The sequence below is a fragment of the Accipiter gentilis genome, chromosome 17 (assembly GCF_929443795.1).
Source record: "Accipiter gentilis chromosome 17, bAccGen1.1, whole genome shotgun sequence".
NCBI lineage: Eukaryota > Metazoa > Chordata > Aves > Accipitriformes > Accipitridae > Astur > Astur gentilis.
Window position 1 is genome coordinate 28955657 of NC_064896.1, and position 20186 is coordinate 28975842.

The 20186-nt window shown below is 45.4% G+C and overlaps 1 protein-coding gene across 12 annotated transcripts in view; it reads left to right on the forward strand.

Annotated features, from left to right (window-relative positions):
• DAGLA (diacylglycerol lipase alpha) overlaps positions 1-20186 on the forward strand; it is a 76021-nt gene that overhangs the window by 17258 nt on the left and 38577 nt on the right. For 2 of the 12 annotated variants that reach the window (XM_049820310.1, XM_049820322.1), the window contains exons 2-6: positions 11900-12065; positions 15032-15170; positions 15755-15966; positions 18358-18459; positions 19062-19200. In XM_049820310.1, the coding sequence (XP_049676267.1) occupies positions 15076-15170; positions 15755-15966; positions 18358-18459; positions 19062-19200 (548 nt within the window). In that variant the 5' untranslated portion in view covers positions 11900-12065; positions 15032-15075. Of the gene's footprint in view, positions 1-1385; positions 1471-3443; positions 3465-5341; positions 5482-11359; positions 12066-15031; positions 15171-15754; positions 15967-18357; positions 18460-19061; positions 19201-20186 lie in introns of those variants that run through there. The other 10 variants (XM_049820318.1, XM_049820320.1, XM_049820313.1 and 7 more) reach the window with 9 other exon arrangements.

Here is a 20186-nt window from a genome sequence, read left to right on the forward strand (position 1 = left end):
AGCAGCTGCTAACAAGAGAGTGAGGAGTATATGGAAACCAGGAGGATGGTGGCAACAGGGAGAAAAATAAGTGTCTTCATGAAAATATTAAGGCAACCCATGGGACAGGCTAGAAACACTTTGCTTACATTGTGATCTTACACAATCAGCTACAAGCTATGCCGTACATGCATTTGTATGAAGGAGTATAGAGTGATCCCCACTGCTTAATATAGCCCGTTCATGTAACCTTCTGGAGCCAGAGTAATGAAATGAGCAGTACATAGCTTGTTATGTGATGTTCCTGCTAAAGGCCCAAGGAAAGTCAGCTAGAAAGTGTCCTGTGACTGGGATTTTGGAAGAGCTGTAAGGTAGAGTAGAAAGGTATAGGTGGTCAGTATATCAAGGGGACACCTAAAGGAAATGGGGGAGTGCTAATTTAGGAAATGTGTGTGAAAACTTGGGCAAGCTGTGAGAAGGAGATGCATGGTACCCTGGCTGAAGACAGGAATGTGTGGCTCTGTTGCCTGTAGGACTGAGTTTCTCAGATGTTTGGGGAGCAGAGGATGAGATGGTAATTAGCTGTTCCAACTCCAGGGTCTATAGTGATGAACGTACAGAGGAAAAATAGGCAGAAGTCTAAGCTCTGCGACAGAAATTAAAAAAGTTTGCGTAAATGTGTAAGACAGGGTAAGAGTATTTGCAGGACTTGCAGCTGGAGAACTAGAGGAGTATAGAACTTAAGTAGGAGATCATCTAAAATTGAGTTGTCTAATTAAATAATTACTGAGGTAGAAACTGAATACTTGTCTACTGGCTCTCCCTGGGGAGCAGCAGGAAGGGATACTTGCTAGTGAGAAGTGGTTTGATGTATGTGTGCTGTGTTAACTGCCAGGCAAGGCACAGCCACCAAGGGTCTGGAGGTTTTGTAGACGAGCTATGCGTGCAGATTATATGCTGTATGTGCGTGCAGAAGGTGCTGTGCGTGGGTGTTGCGGAGGAGGGATGTGTGTGCTGGTGTTTAGAAGTGTAGCTAATGGAGGCTCTGTCTGAAGAGAAGGGCTTTTTAGCCCTGGGTTATGGAGGGATGTATATAAGGCTTAAATATGACACAAGATCAGAGAAACCTGGGCTTGATTCATCCTTGTTTACATAAGCAAAATGAAAATAGGATTTCTGCCTTCTATCACATGCACCCAAATCTGAGATTCAGGAAGAGTCTAGCTACTTCAGCTTCACAGGATTCAGCCCAGGATTTTGGCTTATCTTGCTGTGTCATTAGGGAAGCACTAGATGGGATGGGAAAGAATCTCTAGGTAAAGGAGAAAGCATTTGGTCTGCTTGTCCTAGTGATCAGTGGTCTGTAGAGGTGTGGGACCTGTGCTGTTGTTTGCTTTCTTATGCCTCTCACAGCAGTGCTGCACATGTGTGGTTACAGCATCTTTATTTGAAAGACCAGCTGGACAAGGTGGCAAGAGGAAGAGCAAACTGGTAAGTCACAGAGGAACTGCCTAGATTTGATTTCCACTGGGTCTGAATTTGGGACCTAATTTCCTAATCCGGGAGGGAGTTGGAGCTGCATGCGCGGAACAGATGGTGATTTTACTTGGAGGCACGCTGCACTCTTCCTCGGTGATCTCCTCTGGGTTCCTAAGGGACAAGCCTTTTGGGCTAGAGAACAGCTGTCAGCAGCTGGAAGAAGGAGCTCTGCTAGTCTCAAGATACTCCAGGGCATCTTAGCAACAAAAATGTGGAGAAATAGATGGAAGGCTGCAAAGCAATGTAATCAAGGGAAAGCGCAGAATATGTGGAGACTGAAAAAGAAGTAAGAGAATGACAGAATAATGGAGGAGTGGGTTGCCAGAGGAGAGAAAAGATACGTAAAATCTAAAGGATTGAGTGAAGAGACAAGGGAGGCTTTCAGAAAGTGGTGTGCATAGGTGTGTTTGTGAGAACAGGACTGCTCTGAACATAGGAAGGTGCTGTTACTAGCAGGTCTGGGACTATGTATGAGAGGAGCTGTGTGTAAGAGAAGCATGTTGGTGTGTGCAGAACTGTGGAAGGAGGCTGCTCTTAAAGCTTATGTGTGTACAGAGCAGTGCAGACTTAAGAGGGTCTCTGTGAGGTGACTGGGATTTGGGCTCCTGCAGCACTGAGCCCTGGAGGGTGTTATTTATAGCAACAACCACTGAGGCAGGAAAAGTTTGCTCAAGCTGTCATTTGTGTGAGCCAGAGAACTAGAGTCTAGCTCTCTCTCCCTCCTGCTCTTGCTTTCTTCAGATTTTCACTGTAATTAGCAAGCTTTACATGAGCCGGGTCAGAGCTGGCAGCTTTCTTTAGAAGACTATGTTCTCCAGGCAGGAATAAGGGAAGATTTTTCTTCTGGGAATACTTAGCCTGATCCTTTGTTTTATTTCGAGGGCTGTTCTCGTGCACTGAGGTGGAAGCCACGCGATGGGAGGGGCAGAACCACATTTCTTCTGAAGTTGCAGCAGCAGAAGCCAGCATCTGAAAATTCAGAGTTAGGCTTTAAATGTTCACTTTGTGCTTAGGAGAGATAGAAGAATCTTTTTAAGATTCTAATTTGTACTAATTTGGGCTTGTCTAGGATGAGAAAATCATGTTAGTCAATACAAAGCTGTTCTACTGTTGTTTACCTTGAAAGCCTGTTTCTGTTGAAATCTGAAAACCTTCCTTTTGAGTACCCAAAGTGATGGATTGAGAACAGTGGAGGGTCAGTGTACAGATACAGATGGTTAATATCTGTGTTTATGACAGACAGTGGCAATGCTCTGTTGTCACATTCTGTAAGGCTTCTTGCATGGTATATATGCAAGTGATATTATCCAAGTCAAGGAAATTTCCAGGCTGAAATTCACAATTCTCTGCTATAGGATTTTAGCAAATATGATGTGGTATTTATGCTACGTGGGGTGTACATTAAAGGTAGTCACTGCTGTGCTGACACTTGTGTTGGTAAAAATGCCTACCTTTGCCTGCACATGCATTCATGCGTCCTGAGCAACACACGCAGCCTTTACCAGATAGAGCTCATTACTTTGGTGTTTGATCTTTGCTTCATTAATGCCCCAGGTAAACATTCAAGCTAAGGTGGATATACTCCATGATGCGGGTGTGTGGCCTGGATTTGTGCAAAGAGGAGCCCTCCTCTGGAAAGCCGCAATCCTCCAGATGTTAGAAGATTATTAGACTTCACAAGATCTTGTTGGAAAAAAATGGTTTCAGGGGTTTTTTTGAGGTTACTTCTGTGAAGTTAGAGTTATGCTGAGGAGGGGGGAATGATGGCAATATAGAGTTAGGTTTCTAAATAGTATGCCATAAATATTGCTTTAGGTTCTATTTTGTCTGTAAGAATAACTGATACTTCTGCTTGCAGTGTATCCTGATGTTAGATTAATTTTCAATGAAGGCTCTAAGAAATCCAGAGTTGTGGGCAAGAAATAGAAGAGATTCTGCTTAATAAGGTGCAAGGCTGATGCTCTCAGGAGGAATAAGCTATTGGAAGGTGGGAACCTAGTAAGGTTTGGGGAGTAATGGGAGAAGGCAGATGTGCATTTGCAATGAAATACAGACATGGTATGTTCAGGGAAATCACAGCACTTGAGAATATTCCCTCTTTGAAATACTGCTGCAGAATGTTGGTGTCTGTCTACTGGGAGTTTTGTTTGAACATGGGAAGAAAATGGATTGGGGATCGTGGGGGACTGGTGGGAGAGGTGGACTTCTAGGACTTCATGGTTTTGGAGTGACCTGTTAAAAGATAGTTGTGAAATGGGTTAACTGCATTTGTGGGGCTGTTTATGGGGACTAGAGATGTCATGGGAGAACAGTTAGTAAAGGGCAATTTGCAAGTTGTAAGAAGCAATCCTTAGTGATGAATGACATGGAAAAACAGTGAGAGTTTGAGTCATTTACAATAACCTAGAGAGAGCTCTTAATTTCAGATCTCCTCCTGGGTGTTTTAAGGACGTGACCAGAATATGCATGGCCTTTGGGGTGTGTGATCTCAATGACCCATTCTTTTCAGTCTGATTTCTGGGAATGTAAGATACAGGCATGTCCTTGCCCAAAGTAAAGAATATGAAGTAAAAGTGGCAATCTGAACCCAAGTGGAGGCACAAGCTGTCCAACAAGATCAGATGCATTTTAGTGCAAATGTAAAAGAAACCAGAGAAGCAGTGTAGGGGCCAGATGTTTGACTAGAAACAGAGCTGTCAGCCCAGGGTCCCATGATCAGGGACATGATTGAGGGAAATTGCTGAGATAAACAGGCAGCACTAGTAAAATGGGAACAGATTGTATCCAAGTAAGGTTTAGACTATGTGAAGCCAATTTCCAATGTAGTTGAGCCTGGCAGTTTCACATAGTTAGCATCCACATCTAATGATTACAAATTGTATTAAGAAAAGGGGCATTAGGGTTTAGTCTATCAAAGAGCTTGCCACATAGCAGTGATTCTCAGCATTTTTCACTCGCAACTGGGCATATACCTGCCTAAACACTTAGTAATGGGATGTGAGAAAAGGAGGAATCACAGGATAAGATGTAGTGGGTTGTGAAGCACACAAAGTGCCATCTGTGAACCCTGGTGAACAGGGGGTTACAATGTGGAGCGACAAGCTAGAGGCCCTGAAATTTTGCATGTGCCCCTGTAACTCCTGATTAATATCCTCTTTAGTGCTAGGAGGGAGGGAGAAGAGGCACTGGTTTTAATTCCTTAGTGTCTTTCCTTTCCAGAGGCACCTTGCCTTCCTGTATCAAGCGGTCCTTGGATGTGCGCAGAGCTAGCATTTCCTCCTTCTGTCCTGGCAGTTGCATGTGGAGGAAACAGCTTCACAGCAATTCCTTCACTCGGCAGCCTGGTGCTGCCTCTGTGCTGCTTGAACGGGTGTGCTTCTGCTTACTGGCACGCTTTTTGGGGAGGGGAGCAGGGAAGGACTGCCAAGGAGCGTTGTTGACCGTACAGTTTTCCTGAGTTTGGCACTGATCTTCTGTTCTCCCACTTCTTTCACTCTTCTCGTATTGGCAGCGGTGGTCCATTTAGCTCCGTAGAATGACTGGTGGCTTTCCCTGTATGTGACTCATCCTCTAGGGAATTCCTGAAGCAATGAGTCAAGTTATTGGGAAAACTGTTTGCCCACTAGTGTAAACTAGGAAGCCAGGGAGCCTGCCTGTGATATTGTAGAGAGGCAATTACTTTTTGGTGTGGCTGAGGTTGTCCTCTCCTCCTAAAGGCAGGTCACTTCAAGATTAGCTGTAGCAGGCATACATAGCTGAATATATTTATTTTCACCTTGAAATATGCTCCTCCTGATTTTTTTCCTGTTTTTTTTTTTTTAAGGTGGCTGATCTGATAAGCATTCCAGGGTGGAGTAGAACTGACAGATTTGAATTTGCCAGTATTGTAGTGAAAAATAGGTTGCCTAAAGAAATGAGGCTGTCAGATTGGCATCAGTCAGCTACATCTGAAATACTCCTTTCGTAAGTACCATTTACCACTTTGTTCTGCCCTGGCTGATTTAGTCCAGCCCTTGTTATTTTTACTAGAGACAAATTAATGGTTGTGTGGTTTACAACCATGAATTAACAAATTTTGAATATAGCCATGGGATATTACAACAAAAACAAAGAACTTTGATCCCCAATAATTGTGTCCAGGGAAAATTAACTGTTGTACCATGTACGTGAGCGTGGGTTGACCAGGGTTGTTTGCATTGTCTGCTGATGCCAGTCAGATTTGGGGTGCCCAGCTGCTCAGCATTTTGAAAGTGAGGCGCTTGCTGTATCTACAGACTTAAGTCGACTCATCTGAATGTTCTTTCCACATCCTTTCCTTGCCCCATTCAAGCTGAACTTTTCTTGTCACTGGTTGCTGACTATTAAACATTAGCAGATTTTATTACCCTGTAGAACAGTAAGTTCTATTTAAAATACAAAATTAGTTTCACTTTTTAATACATTTTTTTCCCCCTAGCAACTCGGACATTATTTTTGCTCAAGCTTGGAATCATCAGAAAGCTCAGATTGTGGGCTTTGCTAGCACAAAATGTAGGTGGTTGCAGATATGTCGGCATTGATACAACGATTGGGTGTTGTTTTTAACTAAATTAGTGTCAGCAGACTTGGGTTGTGCTCCTCCATTCCTAGGTTTTCAGTAAAGTGGCTCATTTTAAGGTAAGCTTATCTGTTGGCTTCTGTTGTTTCTTGACCAGTTAGTTATTCATGAAGACTTTTAATTTTCTTTAGTCTGACAAGTATGAAGCTTGGAGTTAAATTGTGCTCCTACTGAGGTCAAGGAGAAAAGTACTAGTAATCTTGGAGCTGTAGGGTGAGGCTCTTTTCATCTGTCTCAGAACATTATTCTTCCTTTAATTTGGGCGGTTGGAATGTGTCATGGTGATCGCTGTATGTACTAAAATTAAAGTGCTTTTTAGAGGACTGTGCTTATACCTACAAACCTCCTCCTTTTTGCCCATGGACAAATCCTGGCCTGTGGGCTATCCCAGCTGGAAATGAAGGGGAGAGGAGACTTCAGATCTTGCTAGCTTGGTTTTTTCCTATTTATGTGCATATCTTACTAATTGTAACTAAGGCAGGTGGTACCCTTGGCAAATCCACCTATTAAGTGCACTTGCTGGAAATGTGTACTCTGCTTGTGAGAGGGGGTGCAAAGAGTGCTGCCAGCATAGCAGTGTTCAGCTTGTATATCATGAAACAGAGGGTGGTGCAGAGATGGCAGAGGGTGTCAGGGGATATCCTCCTGGAAACAACTGTTGTGATCTACACTGTCATTGATTTGTAGGTCTGCAGACCCTTGGAACAGGCTCTGAACTGATACTGGTTGATTAGAGGAGGCATATTCCAAAGCAGAGAATTTCTTTGTTTTCTCTTTAATTCAGTGGATCCCTTATCCTGCTTTTTACAGGTGGTTGTAAAGCTGTGAACAGTGCTGTGAATAGTAGTGTTTTGGTATCCTTTAACTCTACTTATGACCTTTCCATGCTCTTGCACAAAAAAAAGAGATTTGCAAGATAATACTTTTTTTCCTGAAAACACCACCACTGTGGACAAGTACATGCCAAGCAGATACATTGGTTGTTCTGGTGTCTCTATAATAAAAAATAATAATTCAGAAAATGTATTCAACTTTGCAAAGAAAAACTTTATTCCTGAAGGCAGCAGTGGTATGGCTAGGAAGCCCTTGAAAAGCAAATAAGCCACTGTCATAGGCTAAAGGTGAGAATTTTATCTGGTTTCCCCTTGCATATTGCATTTTTGCTTGCAGCTCCATTGAGTGGAGGCAAATGGGTGTTGCCAATTTGCAGGGTATTTGGTTTTTTTCTTAAATGTTCACTTCCTCTCATGCTGTTGTTAGACAGGGGAAAAATACTAATCCTCGCAGTTGCAGGAGAATGCTTGAAAGCTTTGGACCCTTTGTGTGCAGAGCCTGAAATCTGACTTAAATATTTTAATGGTAGCATCTCTTTTTAAAAATACTTGTGAATTTTGACATCTCAGTTAATGGTTTAGACTACATGGGATTATCAATACTATTGCTCAAGAGCAGGCAATATGTCAGCATTGAACCCTCTGTGGTGTATTGTATACAGCATTATGCTACAGGAAAATAACCAGTTTGGAGTGAATAGCAAATGTGATACTAAATCTTCTGTATTAGTACTAAGGTTTCGAGAGCTGATTTTTTTTTTTCTCATGAGAGAATAGGGACCACTTAAGAAAAACTCTTTAAGAGGCTTTTGAAATTCAAGGGTATAAATTGTAAGGCTGTGAGGTTCAAGAAGGTAACAGGTAGAAGAGGTTTTCTGTGTTTGAAGATAGTGTGGGACTCATGAGAGCTATTTGTACCCAAGGCAAGAGGTGTTTGGAGTAAGGGACAGAGGGAAACACCTTGATGTGTTTATGCTGCCTGAGGCAAAGGGGGTTTGTGAAAAAATACTAGGGAGGAATAAGCTGAGATGGAGATGGGCCAGTGTTGGGCCAACTGGCCAGTAGTCTGTTCTTGTTACTACCAATATATGCCTGTAACCATCACCATTGTACTTCTAAGGGTGTATTCATGCCAGCATTTACAACTTAAGATGGTGGGGTGTGCAGGTAAGTTCTTGACCCCTGGGTTTTGAAGGTCAGTTTATACTCGGAGATGTATTTTGGGTATTTGTGTCAGTGGGCAGTATTGTAGTTCCAGATCTAACCTAATCATATTAGTTCTGTAATGATGACATTGTAGTGAGATGATTGTGGTGCAGTGGCCTTATCCTGGGGGAGCTGCATCTGAATTGTGCCAAGCCACAAGGGACTCTTTGAACTTTTCCTTTCTCAAACCCTGATGGCTTAGTCCCACGGCTCCGGCATTGTCTTTCATTTTATTTCCTTCTCCTTGGAAAATGGGAGACTATAAAGGAGAATCTTAAAAGTAGATATCAAATTGAAATTCCAAAATTAAAGACATTGATTTTTGCCAGTGTTCCCTGCCCATGCTGAGCAGTCTATGGCTTGGTTGTAAATAAGGCTCTTGGATGTTACATTAGTACATACAATATTATTTAAAGCACAGAACTGTTCCCTTATTCATAGTCAGTCATGCTAGAACTATCCTCACAACCTTCCGGCTGCTGCTGTACCATCTCCCCCCAGGGAAGGGAACAATTCCTGCAGGCATCACTCGCAACAGGTATCTTCTGCTGCTTGTAAAAGGCAGCCCTGTCTTGGAAGGGCTTATCTTCCTTTGGTGCTAATTTGTCCCTACCTTATATTACGAGCCTGTGTTCCATATTGTGTGTGTTGAGTAGGTATTCCTCCCTCTTATAAGATGCTCTGAGATATTCCCACCCTGGAAGGGTACTTTTCGAAGGTTTGGATATTTTTTCATCTGTCCTACCCTTATTTCTGCTGTTTCTTGCTAATGGTTGTTATGGGTAAATTGTACAGGGGAGATACACAGCAAGAGACCTTGCTGTCTCGTTCGTGCTGCACGCTGAGGCCTGCAAGAGGTGCTCGAGGAGAGATGGGTTTGTATGTGTGCAGACATGAGCAAGCAAATGCCTCCTAAGTAGCTTCAGGACATTTTGTATGGCTGTAACCACATTCCCCCCTTCTCCCTGCAAGGCAAGAACAATTCCCAGATTGTGAGGAACCGAGCTCAGAAACGGAAAGAGCTCCATTTAAGGCCCTTAAAAATAGCTGGACAAGGACTAGTGAAGTTTGATCCAAGTTCTAATTGATTATTTCAGTCAAGTACAGTTAAGTGCTTACAGAAAGGTGTGATTAATGGGAACAGGAGGTTTCTGTAAGCTGCAGGGGTGATGACCCAACCTGGGGTAGAAAGCCCATGTCCCGTGTGGGATGTGCTTGGGAGGAAAGGAAGGATATGTGTTCAGGTGGGGGTGATTTGATGGGGCTAGAACCCTATCTGCTAGTGAAGTGCTATTTCAGGGGAAGGGTTTGTATTTTATGAACCAGCATATGTTTAAGGGTCAGGAGCTATATGGTTAAGCATGCTGAATGTTATTTTTGGTCACCCCAAATTTGACAAACGTTGTTATTGTAAAATGCTGTTGCTTTTTTAGTTCACTTCAGTATAAAAACACTTTGGCATCTGCAAGAAATACAGAGAGCTTCAGTAGCTCTAACAAGTAACTTCAGAAAGAGGAAATGTGGCTATAATGGTGAGGGACAGAACATGGCTCTGTTGATAGAAGGAGATGAGGAAGGTTGTGCAATGCTGTGGAGGAGTACTTGCAGTTGCCATCTTGTGTGGTAGGAGGCAGAAGGCAGTTCTAGAGGACCTAACTGGATGGAGTTAATCTGGCCTGTTCGATGTCCTGGGCTTGCCTGGGCTACTCAGGTGACTCTCAGGGCTTACCATGAAGGTGCCCCCATTCTCCTCTTGGGGCTCTCAAGGCAGGCTGCAGTGCCCATGCTGCACCCTCCATACAGGCATCTCTCGATACCTGGGCAAGGCAACCTGGTTGAGCTGTCAGGGCGAAGGTGCCTCTGCTGTGGTAGCACAGGCAAGCAGAGGAGCAGAAAATAACCCCCAAGGAAATGCTGCTATTTGAGCTGCTGTGACACAAAGCTTGTTTCGTTTCAGTTTTCCAGATGGACATTCCTAAGCAGCTGTAGCAGATGATCTGTGAAAGCTGGCAGTCCTGGGCTGTGACTTCTCAGTGGGACAGCAGGTTGGGGCAGGGACATTCCTTGGGAACGTGGTGGCATTTCATCCAGTATTGCAGGAGCATGCTACTGGGAGGATGAGCGTGCCACTGGGAGGATCAGCATGCCAGTACGTATTGCTGGATTTCTGCAGAACAGCAAAGGGCTTTGTCCTGTAGCGACTCCAACCATCTACAGAGCTAAAACCTAGAAATCATGTTTCTTTTGAGCTTCCTGCAGCCTGAAGCAGTGAAGATGAAGGTCTGGTCGCTGGGCTTTGAACAGTTACTATTTTGAGGGAGTTTCTGTTGGGCAAATTATACTGTAGGACTCTAGAGCTGAGGCTGAATTTGGGGAGAACAGCTGAAAGGGGGTGCTGACAGATGAGATGGGATTGCTTTGTCATACCTTGTGTGAAGTTGCGAGCAGGTCACCATCTTGGTCTGAGGGGAAAGGTAGGTGATAAATGTATTGGGCTAGCAGGACTTCCTCCTGCTAATGCCTCTGTGCAGACATCGCCAGTGGTCTGTCAGTGAGAAGAAACTTGGCACTGGTGGATCTGATTTTAGTGTGATGTTGGCCTCCCATCTTCTGCTTGACAGCAGTAGCAAGTAATGATCTGAACTGCGGGAGGTTGTGAGGACCGTGAGGAGGTTTTTTTGGTGTTCGAGGTGGGGATGCTGAGTGAGTTTGCAAGCCCTCATGGATCTAGGGATGAGGCTTTGCAGGGGGTTAGCGTGTTGGGCTGTGTGGGTGCAAGTGTGCCTTGGGTGTCTGCATGATGCTGTGAGCTCAAAGTAAATCCTGCTTGTGGACTTGGGTGATGGGGAGTAGCTGATTCTCTCCTGGGGTGTTGGCGTGGTGTGGGTGATCTCCTGCGGTGCAAGAGCTACTCACAGCCCTTTTCCTTTAGCTATGGCTGCGTTCAGCTTGTATTTGCTTGCATACCTTCTTCTGAGGCTAATGTCAGATGTGATGGGATGTTGGATTAGACTAAATCTCCTAGGTTTAGCTGGAATGTTGTCTCGCTGTAGCATTTTTCTCCCTTGCTCTTTTCTCTAAGCCTTCCCCTACAGACAGCTAATTCTCCCCTTCCCCCACATCCTGTCATACCCCAGAGCATGTCACAAGGAATTAGTGGCTGAAAAGGCCTGGGAGAGGCTGCTCCTCTGGAACAGTCTCTCCTTTCTGTGACCAGGGTGGCCCCCTCTCTGTGCCCCTTTTGTGTCCCATCCAATTCCCCACCCCCTGGCCATTCAGTACATGCCAGAGGAGAGACCGGTGGCCCTGAGCCTTTCCCAGCCCTGCTCCGGCAGTGGCTGCCTGATGCCATCCGTGGCAGCCGAAGGGCTTCCCGCTCACAGCCAGGGCTCCAGGACAAGCCTGAACCGCTGCTGCAGCGCTCCCGGTCCTGCCAGCTTCTCGGTGGCGAGAGGGAGGAGGCTTGTGCTGCTGCGCTTGCTGCTGGAGGGCTTTCCTTCTCTCCCATCTCTGTACATCTCTGACAGCATCGCCTGCTCTCGCTCCCAGTCCTCCTTCCCACAATTCACATACAATCTCCTCAGAATAGGGATGATGTCACTTCCTTCCAGAGGGTGCTGGGGGTGTGGAAGGGGGGAGTCACGACCCCTGGCTCGGTGGCTCTCAGCTACCCCGATGAATAAATGAGGTTGCTGTCTTGGTGGGAGGGCGTTGCTTTGAAGATGATGCCCAGCTCTGTCAGCAGGCAGTCACCATGCCATCCTTCCCTTTGCCGAGTGGGATTTTCAATGGCTGCAAGAAGAGTTTGCTGTTCCCTCCTTCGCTTGTGATATCTGTCTCCGTGGATATGCACTTTTCCTGAAATACCCTTATGGGAGAGAAGAATGTGCAGCAGCTGGACCACATGCCATGTAAGATTTCTGCTTCCATAGATCCTTCTCTGATCTGAGGGTCAAGGGCTCTGGACTCCTTGCACACAAAGCTTATGCCTGCATGTGCTTCCCCCAGTTTCAGCATTGGGAGCTTGGGGCTTCTTGCACTGCGGTTCAGATTTCAATATCCTGGGAATCTTTCACTCTTTGCAGCAATTCTAGGGGCAGTGCAAGGGATTCTTGCTGTTGTAAAACTAGGGTCAGTGGTCTCGGGGCTGTTTGCACTCTGACCTTCCGCTTTTCTCCCAATTCCTCTGCTAGATCATATCTTCATTGTCTTAACTCCTGGGATCTGCTACCCTGGGATGAAGCCAGAGTCCTCACACTGAGAGCTTTAATATTTTTTTTGGTGGGCTTTACAGTCTCAGGCCTCCTATCATCTCCCTTCTTTCCAAACTGGGGGCAAGGCCCCAGACCTCATGGTTTAGATTTTCAATAGAGAGTCTTTGAAAATTAACTGGGACTCTTTCTGCAGTGCACCAGGAGCCTGGTAAGCATTACAGCTAGGAGTGTCGGTCCCAGAGCGAGTACTCTCGTGTGTGACAAGGAGTGACGGGCTGTTGTCCTCTGTCCCTATCTGTTGCTGTGGATAAGGAATTCGCATGAGGTGTTTGCTGCTTTTGCCGATACCCTGCCTCTTAAACCGGCAGAGGGTAGAGAAAGCAGGCAGAGCACAACTGCTTGCATCTGGAGAGGTGGAAGACTTGTGGAAAGTGCGTTGGCGGGATGCAGCTGTAAGCGGAGGGATGATGGGAACTGAGGTCTGAGCTTGGCTGGGACATGCTGTGGTGGCCAGAGGCAGAGTGAATGAGTGCTGGAAAGTGTATTCACGTATACTGAGCACTTATATCAAGATCTAAGTGCTTCATACAGGCAGTGCATGACAGGCAGGTGGGTTATTCATGGCAAGGCTAGAAGTCCCCAGATAGCCAGAGGAGTGAGCAGTTTGAAAGTAGAGCTGCAATGTACTGAGTGCTCTGATTATTATGTGCTAAGGAAGTGTGAATCCAAATGGTGTTGCAATTTCACATTTGCTTTGTTTGTGGAATAGAGCATTTCCTTCACCCAAGTGATTAATGTACTGGAAGTGTGTCAGCCTGTTAACTATGGAATCTCCCAGAAAGTGTGAAAGATTTGTTTAGGTTTTCAATACTTGGTGACTGAAAAGGGTAGGAAGGTCTAGTCCACTGGCCATGGGTGTCGGTACAGGAGGGGAGATGCCTCTGTTTTGAGATGGTCTGCACAGTAGGTAAGCGATGGTGTAACCACATGTGACTGGTGAATAGGTTTTAGTAGGACAAGGCAGCTTCTGTTACTGCAGCAGTCAGTGCTGTGATACAGTCTGTGGTCTGTCACAAAACCACTACTTGTGTTACTTTGAAGGTTCAAATTAGTTTAAATGTGATCATGTCACTCCTCCCCTTTTTTTTAACCAGAGCACTAGACATCATTATACAAGTTTGATTTTTTTTTTTTTTCCTGGTGCATGAGGTATGGCAGATTATATTCCCTCAGAAATGCTGTTGGAAATCCTGATTACATCGTAAGTAACAAATGAAGACACTTTGATTTTTTGCCTCTGTGAGCCTAACAGCAAATTGCCAGATCGGTACAAACAGCAGTTACTACTTTGGAGGTGCGACTTTAGAGCGGTGTGGTCACTGCAGGTCACGGATGGAGCGCTCTGGCAGCAGTGCATGAATGTGAAGATTGGGAGGTTAGTGGGGTTACAATAGGAGAAGTGCTGTTACTTGGAACTGAGATGCATCAGTTGCAAGAACTTGGCACTCTTGAGGTGGTGGCTTGTAGCAGAGAGGCACAGCCCAATGTGTGGTGTCCCCTGGTCTGTGGTAGCGCAGGAGGGTACAGCTAAGAAGTTTGAGTGTTTAGGGCATGGAAGAGAGGGACAGGACTGATTGCTGCATTCAGGAGATCACTGCTGGCTGTGGGCAGACCAGGTAGATGTGATCTCAGAAACCAAAGGTTGACAAAACCAAACAGAAGTTGTGGTTGTGGGTCGCGGTTGAAGTGTGTTGTACAAGAAATGCAGAAGGGAGATAGGGTGTGCTGCAGGAAAGGCCTGAGCTGTTCAGATGCAGTGGACTTGGACTGGAGCAGGCGGGAGCATGTACAGCATAACTGAAATGGTGTGGGAGAGCTGTATTGGGAGGAGGTGTCTGGATAGCCCTGTGGAGTCTCGTGACTTATACCACTGCTGTTTCTTTTTTTAAAGGGTTTGTGAAGCTTTAAAAATAGGAGTACAAACAAAATGTTGGGAGGAACAGCCAGCTCCTCAATCTTCGACCTTTTAATTGTTGGTGCCTGTCAGGGCTAATGTGAACACAAAGGAGATGTGGAGCTGGCAGGGTGCTTCTGATGGTCAAGTGAGAGATCTCCTAGGAGCTTGCTCCCTTCAGCTGTAAGTGCTTGCTGTTGGGAGCCAGTCAATAGCTTCCCCAGATGCTGCCACTAACTGCTAATGGACAGTTTGGCTTGCAGAGCCAAGTGAGGGGAGGGAACTGTTGGACAAGAGAAAAGGCTGGCAGCAGGTGTGCCTGTGGAAGGACATGGTAATAGAGTCATCTTTGGAGTTGAGGCCAGTATAACCTGTCCAAAACACCCCACAGTGACTGCTTACCAACATGCAGCCCTAACAGGATTCCAGGTAATCTTGTAAAGTGGAGCTGGGTGAGTGGTGATTATGTTCAGTGAGTTATGCACCAGCTTCACCTAATACTTCCCACTCTTTAAACTGTACGTTCCCCTCCTGTACTCTCCTTCTCAAGCGTGCCATGCCCCCTGGTGCTGGAAGGAAGAAGCTATGCCATCTTTGGTGTAAAATAAGATAGCTCTCAGGTGCAGTCTTTCTGCTGGTGTGGGGTTGTGGGGCTCTCCTGAGGGGGTTGAAGAGGGTCAGCAGCATCTTTGATTCTGTTTTTTTCCAGGAGGTGAGTGTCGTGCCTGCTGAACTCCCTCAGACCTGCTAGCCATGCCAGGGATTGTTGTGTTCCGCCGTCGCTGGTCTGTAGGCAGCGATGACCTGGTTTTGCCAGCCGTCTTCCTCTTCCTCCTGCATACCACCTGGTAAGTGAGAAAGGCAGAGTGATGGTTTGAATCCTCCCATGAAATCTTTTTGCTACTCCTGTTTCTTGCAGCTGTAATTCTTCCTATGCTTATTATACATGCAGCTGGAAGGCTTGTTTGGGGCATTTGTGACAGACACCAGCATATTTCCAGCTTCCGGTTCTTTGGATAAGTTCTATTCTAGGTTCTAGCTCCAGCTCCAAAGAGGGAGCTAGATGAGAGCTCCCTGCATCCTCCAGTGCTACCCAAGGTTGTCCACTGGAGTTTGGGGCTGTGTTTCTGTACAGGGGCTCAGGAAAAAACAATTGGAGTGGCATATCCCATGGGATAAGAGTGACTTGACACAGATCATCAGATCATCAATGTCAAGTGACTTGACACAGATCATCAAATTGTTCTGACTGGGGCAGCAGGGCCTCTGGATGGCTTGTGGGGAGGAGATTTCTGGACCAAATTAATATTAATTTTAGGTAGCTGTGGGACACTGAGGATCCTCAGTAGCTTTGTCAGGAGAGCAGGTGTGGGATATTACATGCAGCTTTCTTTGGCTTACTGCTGGTAACAAGCTGGTTTGTGACTGGCAGGTTTGTGATCCTCTCTGTGGTGCTCTTTGGGCTGGTGTACAACCCCAACGAGACCTGCTCGCTTAACCTGGTGGACCACGGCAGAGGCTACCTGGGCATCCTGCTCAGTTGTATGATCGCAGAGGTGGCAATCATCTGGCTCAGCATGCGAGGCAGTATCCTGTACACAGAGCCCCGGGACTCGATGCAGTATGTGCTCTATGTCAGACTGGGTAAGAGGCAGCGGCCTGAGGCCTCCTAATGACTCAGCCTCCACACTGCCATCTGCTATCGCAGAAGACTTCTCTCCCCACACCCTGACAAACACACAGCTTCTGAAAGACATCCAGATGGCCACTTGTATGTGATATGCATCTGAATACATCACATATACTGCACCCTGTCATTGCTGTAAGACTCTCATGCAATGCCCCAAATATCTTTCTAGCAAACCTTTTAACTTGTCATCCTCATTGTGATGCAGGTACATCCTTTTCCTCTAACAAAATATGCTCCCCTTCTGTCTCACAACACAGATCTGCCACAGTGAGATGCATCTACACCTCTCCCCCACCTTTTTTTCCACACGTTTTCCTATGATACAGGCATATGTCTGTGTAAATCATGGTAGTTCTGACCCCAAGGCATGTGCATGTCCTTGCCTGTCATATAGACACTTATGTCTACACCCACCTACCTTGAGGCATATACTTGACCTCTTGACTCACATGTGATGCATCTCTCCATCCAGCAACCTGCACTTTGATACTCCACCTCCAGGCACCAGGAGATAAATAGGTTTACCACCTGCTCACTGGTTGCATCTTGTCTCTTAGAGTGCATATTTGTCTTCCCAAAAACATGTCCTGTCTCACCCACCAAGAACTACATCAGAAAAGAGATTGTTCCTTGATCTCTCATTCAGATCTTCCCTTTTAGTTTGTCTTCCCTGCTCTGTTCTGTTGCCTTCCAGGAACAGAAACTTGATTGGATTTCTCTGTGCTGAGTGAAGATTTTAAGAGAAAAATCTCTTGGAGATGCAGAGTCAAGCCCATTTCAAACAAAGCTTCTCATGTTTTTGCATCTCTGGTTTTTGCTGGATTGTTTTAATGCAGAATTCACTAACATACGGGTAACCTTGCTTGAAAGCTCTGTCTGGGACATTTCTGCCTTTGAGTGCTAAGTGCAAATCATTAACGTGAATAGCAAACAAATCTTTCTCTCTAGTTTCCCAGACACACTTCAGTCTCCCTAGGGAGGCACATAGAGCCTGACAGTTTGAGTAACACAGTGTTAAAACCGGACTAAATGGGGCAAGGGAGGTAAAGAGAATCCAAAGAGCCATTTTCCTACCCAAGAATCATCTACTTTTCTTCCTTGTCTGCCTTAAACTATACATGTGTTCAGGATCTGTATTTACACTGTATCTTGGGTCTTGTATATGCTGGTTTCATGGGGCTTTTTACTTTTAATGGCTTCATCAGTTCTGATGATAGAAATAGGAGTGTGACCATTGTGTGGGCAAGGTCCATGTGACTGTCCCATTTTAAGCATGTGCTGTTTAGTGCATGTTCCAATATAAACCACTATGAAAGTCTCTTCTGTGCTACTGCTACTCTTGTCCTGCAGCAGGTAATCTCAGAAGAGAAGTTAAGGTAGGCAAAGCTTAGCTCAGTTTAAGAACGTAGGTGGGGCTGATCAGAAACCAGGTCCAACCCTGCTTCCTTGCCCACTGCTGTTGAAAACTTTGCTATGTGTCTCTTTGAACTGGTCTTTCCAGGCTAGTGAGAGTCTGTAGTAAGCCATTTGCAGAAAGATACTGTGCCAACATGTAGATAATGAGGGTGGATGCTTAGTTGGTGAGGCTGGAATGTGAATTTAGCCTTGGCTCCACCAAAGGCTTGCTAGGTATTGCTAAGCAAACTATTTACCCTCTCCATAGCTGATTGTCCACCTGTGCTTTGGGGTTGTAATGTGTAGAGGAAGTGTGAGGATGGGCACTTTGGAGCAGTGTTTCCCAACTTTTTTGTTCCAGGGAACCATTGTTAATCTCCAGTTTCTTCATTACCAGGGTAACATGCAAAACTGAGGAGCCCATAAATGATTCCTTGAGGACTGTGTCCTGGGAACTATTACTGGAAGGACTGCAAAGGGCAGAGGTGCTGGGAACAGTTGCCAAGTGTAGTAAGCAGAATTAATCCTGGATACGCGCTACTATTTATTTTGTATCTTTGAATCAGACCAGCTGTCTGAGGTGGTTAAGACCTAGGGACTGTTACATGGTGATCCTTATTACCGAAGGGAGTCTTTCCACTGTCCTGGGCAGAAGGTACGGCTATCTGATTCATGCCTCTGATACAGCCAAGGGCACTGACAGCTCTGTTGTGTGCATGTGGTCCTTGTGTCATTTAGGAGTAGTTAGTGTTAAGCACACATAACATTTTTGTTCATTTTCTTGAATATCACCTTCCAAAGCATTGGGGCCTAGTCCTGCAGTCATTTATTCTGTGCAACTGTCTTGGTAAAGAACATGTCTTTGGGCTTACTCTCCAGAAGATGGGGAGAGGCAGTTATTAATCCTTAGGGAGATGCTGCTACTATTCATTGCGTTCCTTTTGTTTCAGCTATCTTGGTGATTGAGTTTGTGTATGCTATTGTGGGCATCGTTTGGCTAACGCAGTACTACGCTTCCTGCAATGATATCACAGCAAAGAGTGTCACTTTGGGTATGTATTTGGAATGTGGTTTGTGTGCATTCCTGTGTATTTGCAGACATCCTCTTGCCTTGGAGAGCTCATTCATTCATGCATGCGGGGATTGACTGTTGGAAGTGGATTGTAGCTGTAAATGTGGTGCTTGTTTTCCTGAGACATTACTGCTCAGAACAGTTGTTCTATTCATTTGTTTGTGCAGTCTGCACTGAGGCAAGAATTCATGTTCCCATGGAAGGGTCTGGCTGGGGAGTCTGTAAGACCTGGTTCCCCTTCTTCAGCTCAAAATGGCTTTACTGTTTTCCTGGAACTCCTTTTCAGTCTCAGCTAGTCTCCTGGTGGGGGTGATGCTAATGTTGCAGTCCCCCTAGATACTCAGTGAGTATTTAATGGCCTTCTGCATGTGCAATCTTCTAAAACAGCTGGAAAATCTAGCTGTGGTTTAGAAGCCTTTCCAGAGGATTTCCTTTTGCGGCAGCTGGCTGCAAGAGTATTTGGGCTAATTTTCCCTGCCCTGCAGCTATGGGGAGGTGGGTCTGATGTGTGCTGCGAAAAGCAGGAAGCAATGCTGCCAAGACTTATGGGCAGAGCACCTGACTTTTCTTCTTTCTTTGCAGGAATGGTGGTGTGCAACTGGGTTGTCATCCTGAGTGTCTGCATCACTGTCCTGTGCGTCTTCGACCCAACAGGCCGCACCTTTGTCAAGCTGCGTGCCACGAAGCGGAGACAGCGCAACCTGAGGACATACAACCTGAGGTAAAGCAGTGTTTCTGGAAGGGTGCCCTGCTTTTTTTTGGTTCTTGATATTCTCCTTGCTGTGCTTCAGGGAGCATTCAGCTTCAGGCGTTGCTTCCCTTTGGTGAGGGTGATTTTGGAAGAATGCGGCTCAGACTGTCAGGTGCTGTGTGTGGGCATCTGTATACAAAGGAGGCGAAGCAACGCGGTATCTGGCTGGATTGTGCATTAGTCACTGGATTTGTGAATTCTTACGAGCCCCTTGAGCCAGTGCTGACCACAACAGCTTTTTTGTCCATCCTGAGCAGTGTTTTGCCTGGTAACAGTGAGACAGTGCTTAGATTTTGCTTAGGTGGAGGCAACATCTACTTCCGAAGCCCCTTTCTTCCTTTATTTTTGTCTTCAAAATATGACCTTTTGGCCTGAGGTTTCTTGTATTTGGTCTTGGCCAAGAAGCAGTTTCTTTTGTGTTGGCAGTCAGATCTTTTAATTAAGAATTGATTACATCTTTGAGCTACCCAGATGGGGATATGGAAGTTTGTTTTTCACTAAGTGAGGCATTTTTCAGAAGTTTTTTTTCCAGTAGCGGGACAACACAAACAGGCTTTGTTTTCTTATGCACTCTTGACATATGTAGCTGTCAGCAAGGAATGTGGCTTTGTAGGACTTGAGGGCATTACGCTTTGAATGCTAAAAAATGAGGCTTTTTAAGAATACTCTGCAGATTTTGCATTTCTCCTTGGGAATGTGTATTCAAGAGGGTATTTTGAATACATGCTGTTCCAATGTCTTGAAATGGAATCCTTCAGGTTGCCTTTTTGAGGAAAAAACATTTTGTAAGGACCATGCAAGCAAGTTTTGTTTGAAGGAGCCTTTTTTTATTGTGGAATGCAAGACATTCTTCCTAACCTTTCCAATATGTTACTAACACTAGCCTTGAATATTTGGAGTTAGTGCCCTGTTAGCCTAACATGTGCGATTGCTGTATTGTGATCAGGACGTTCCCA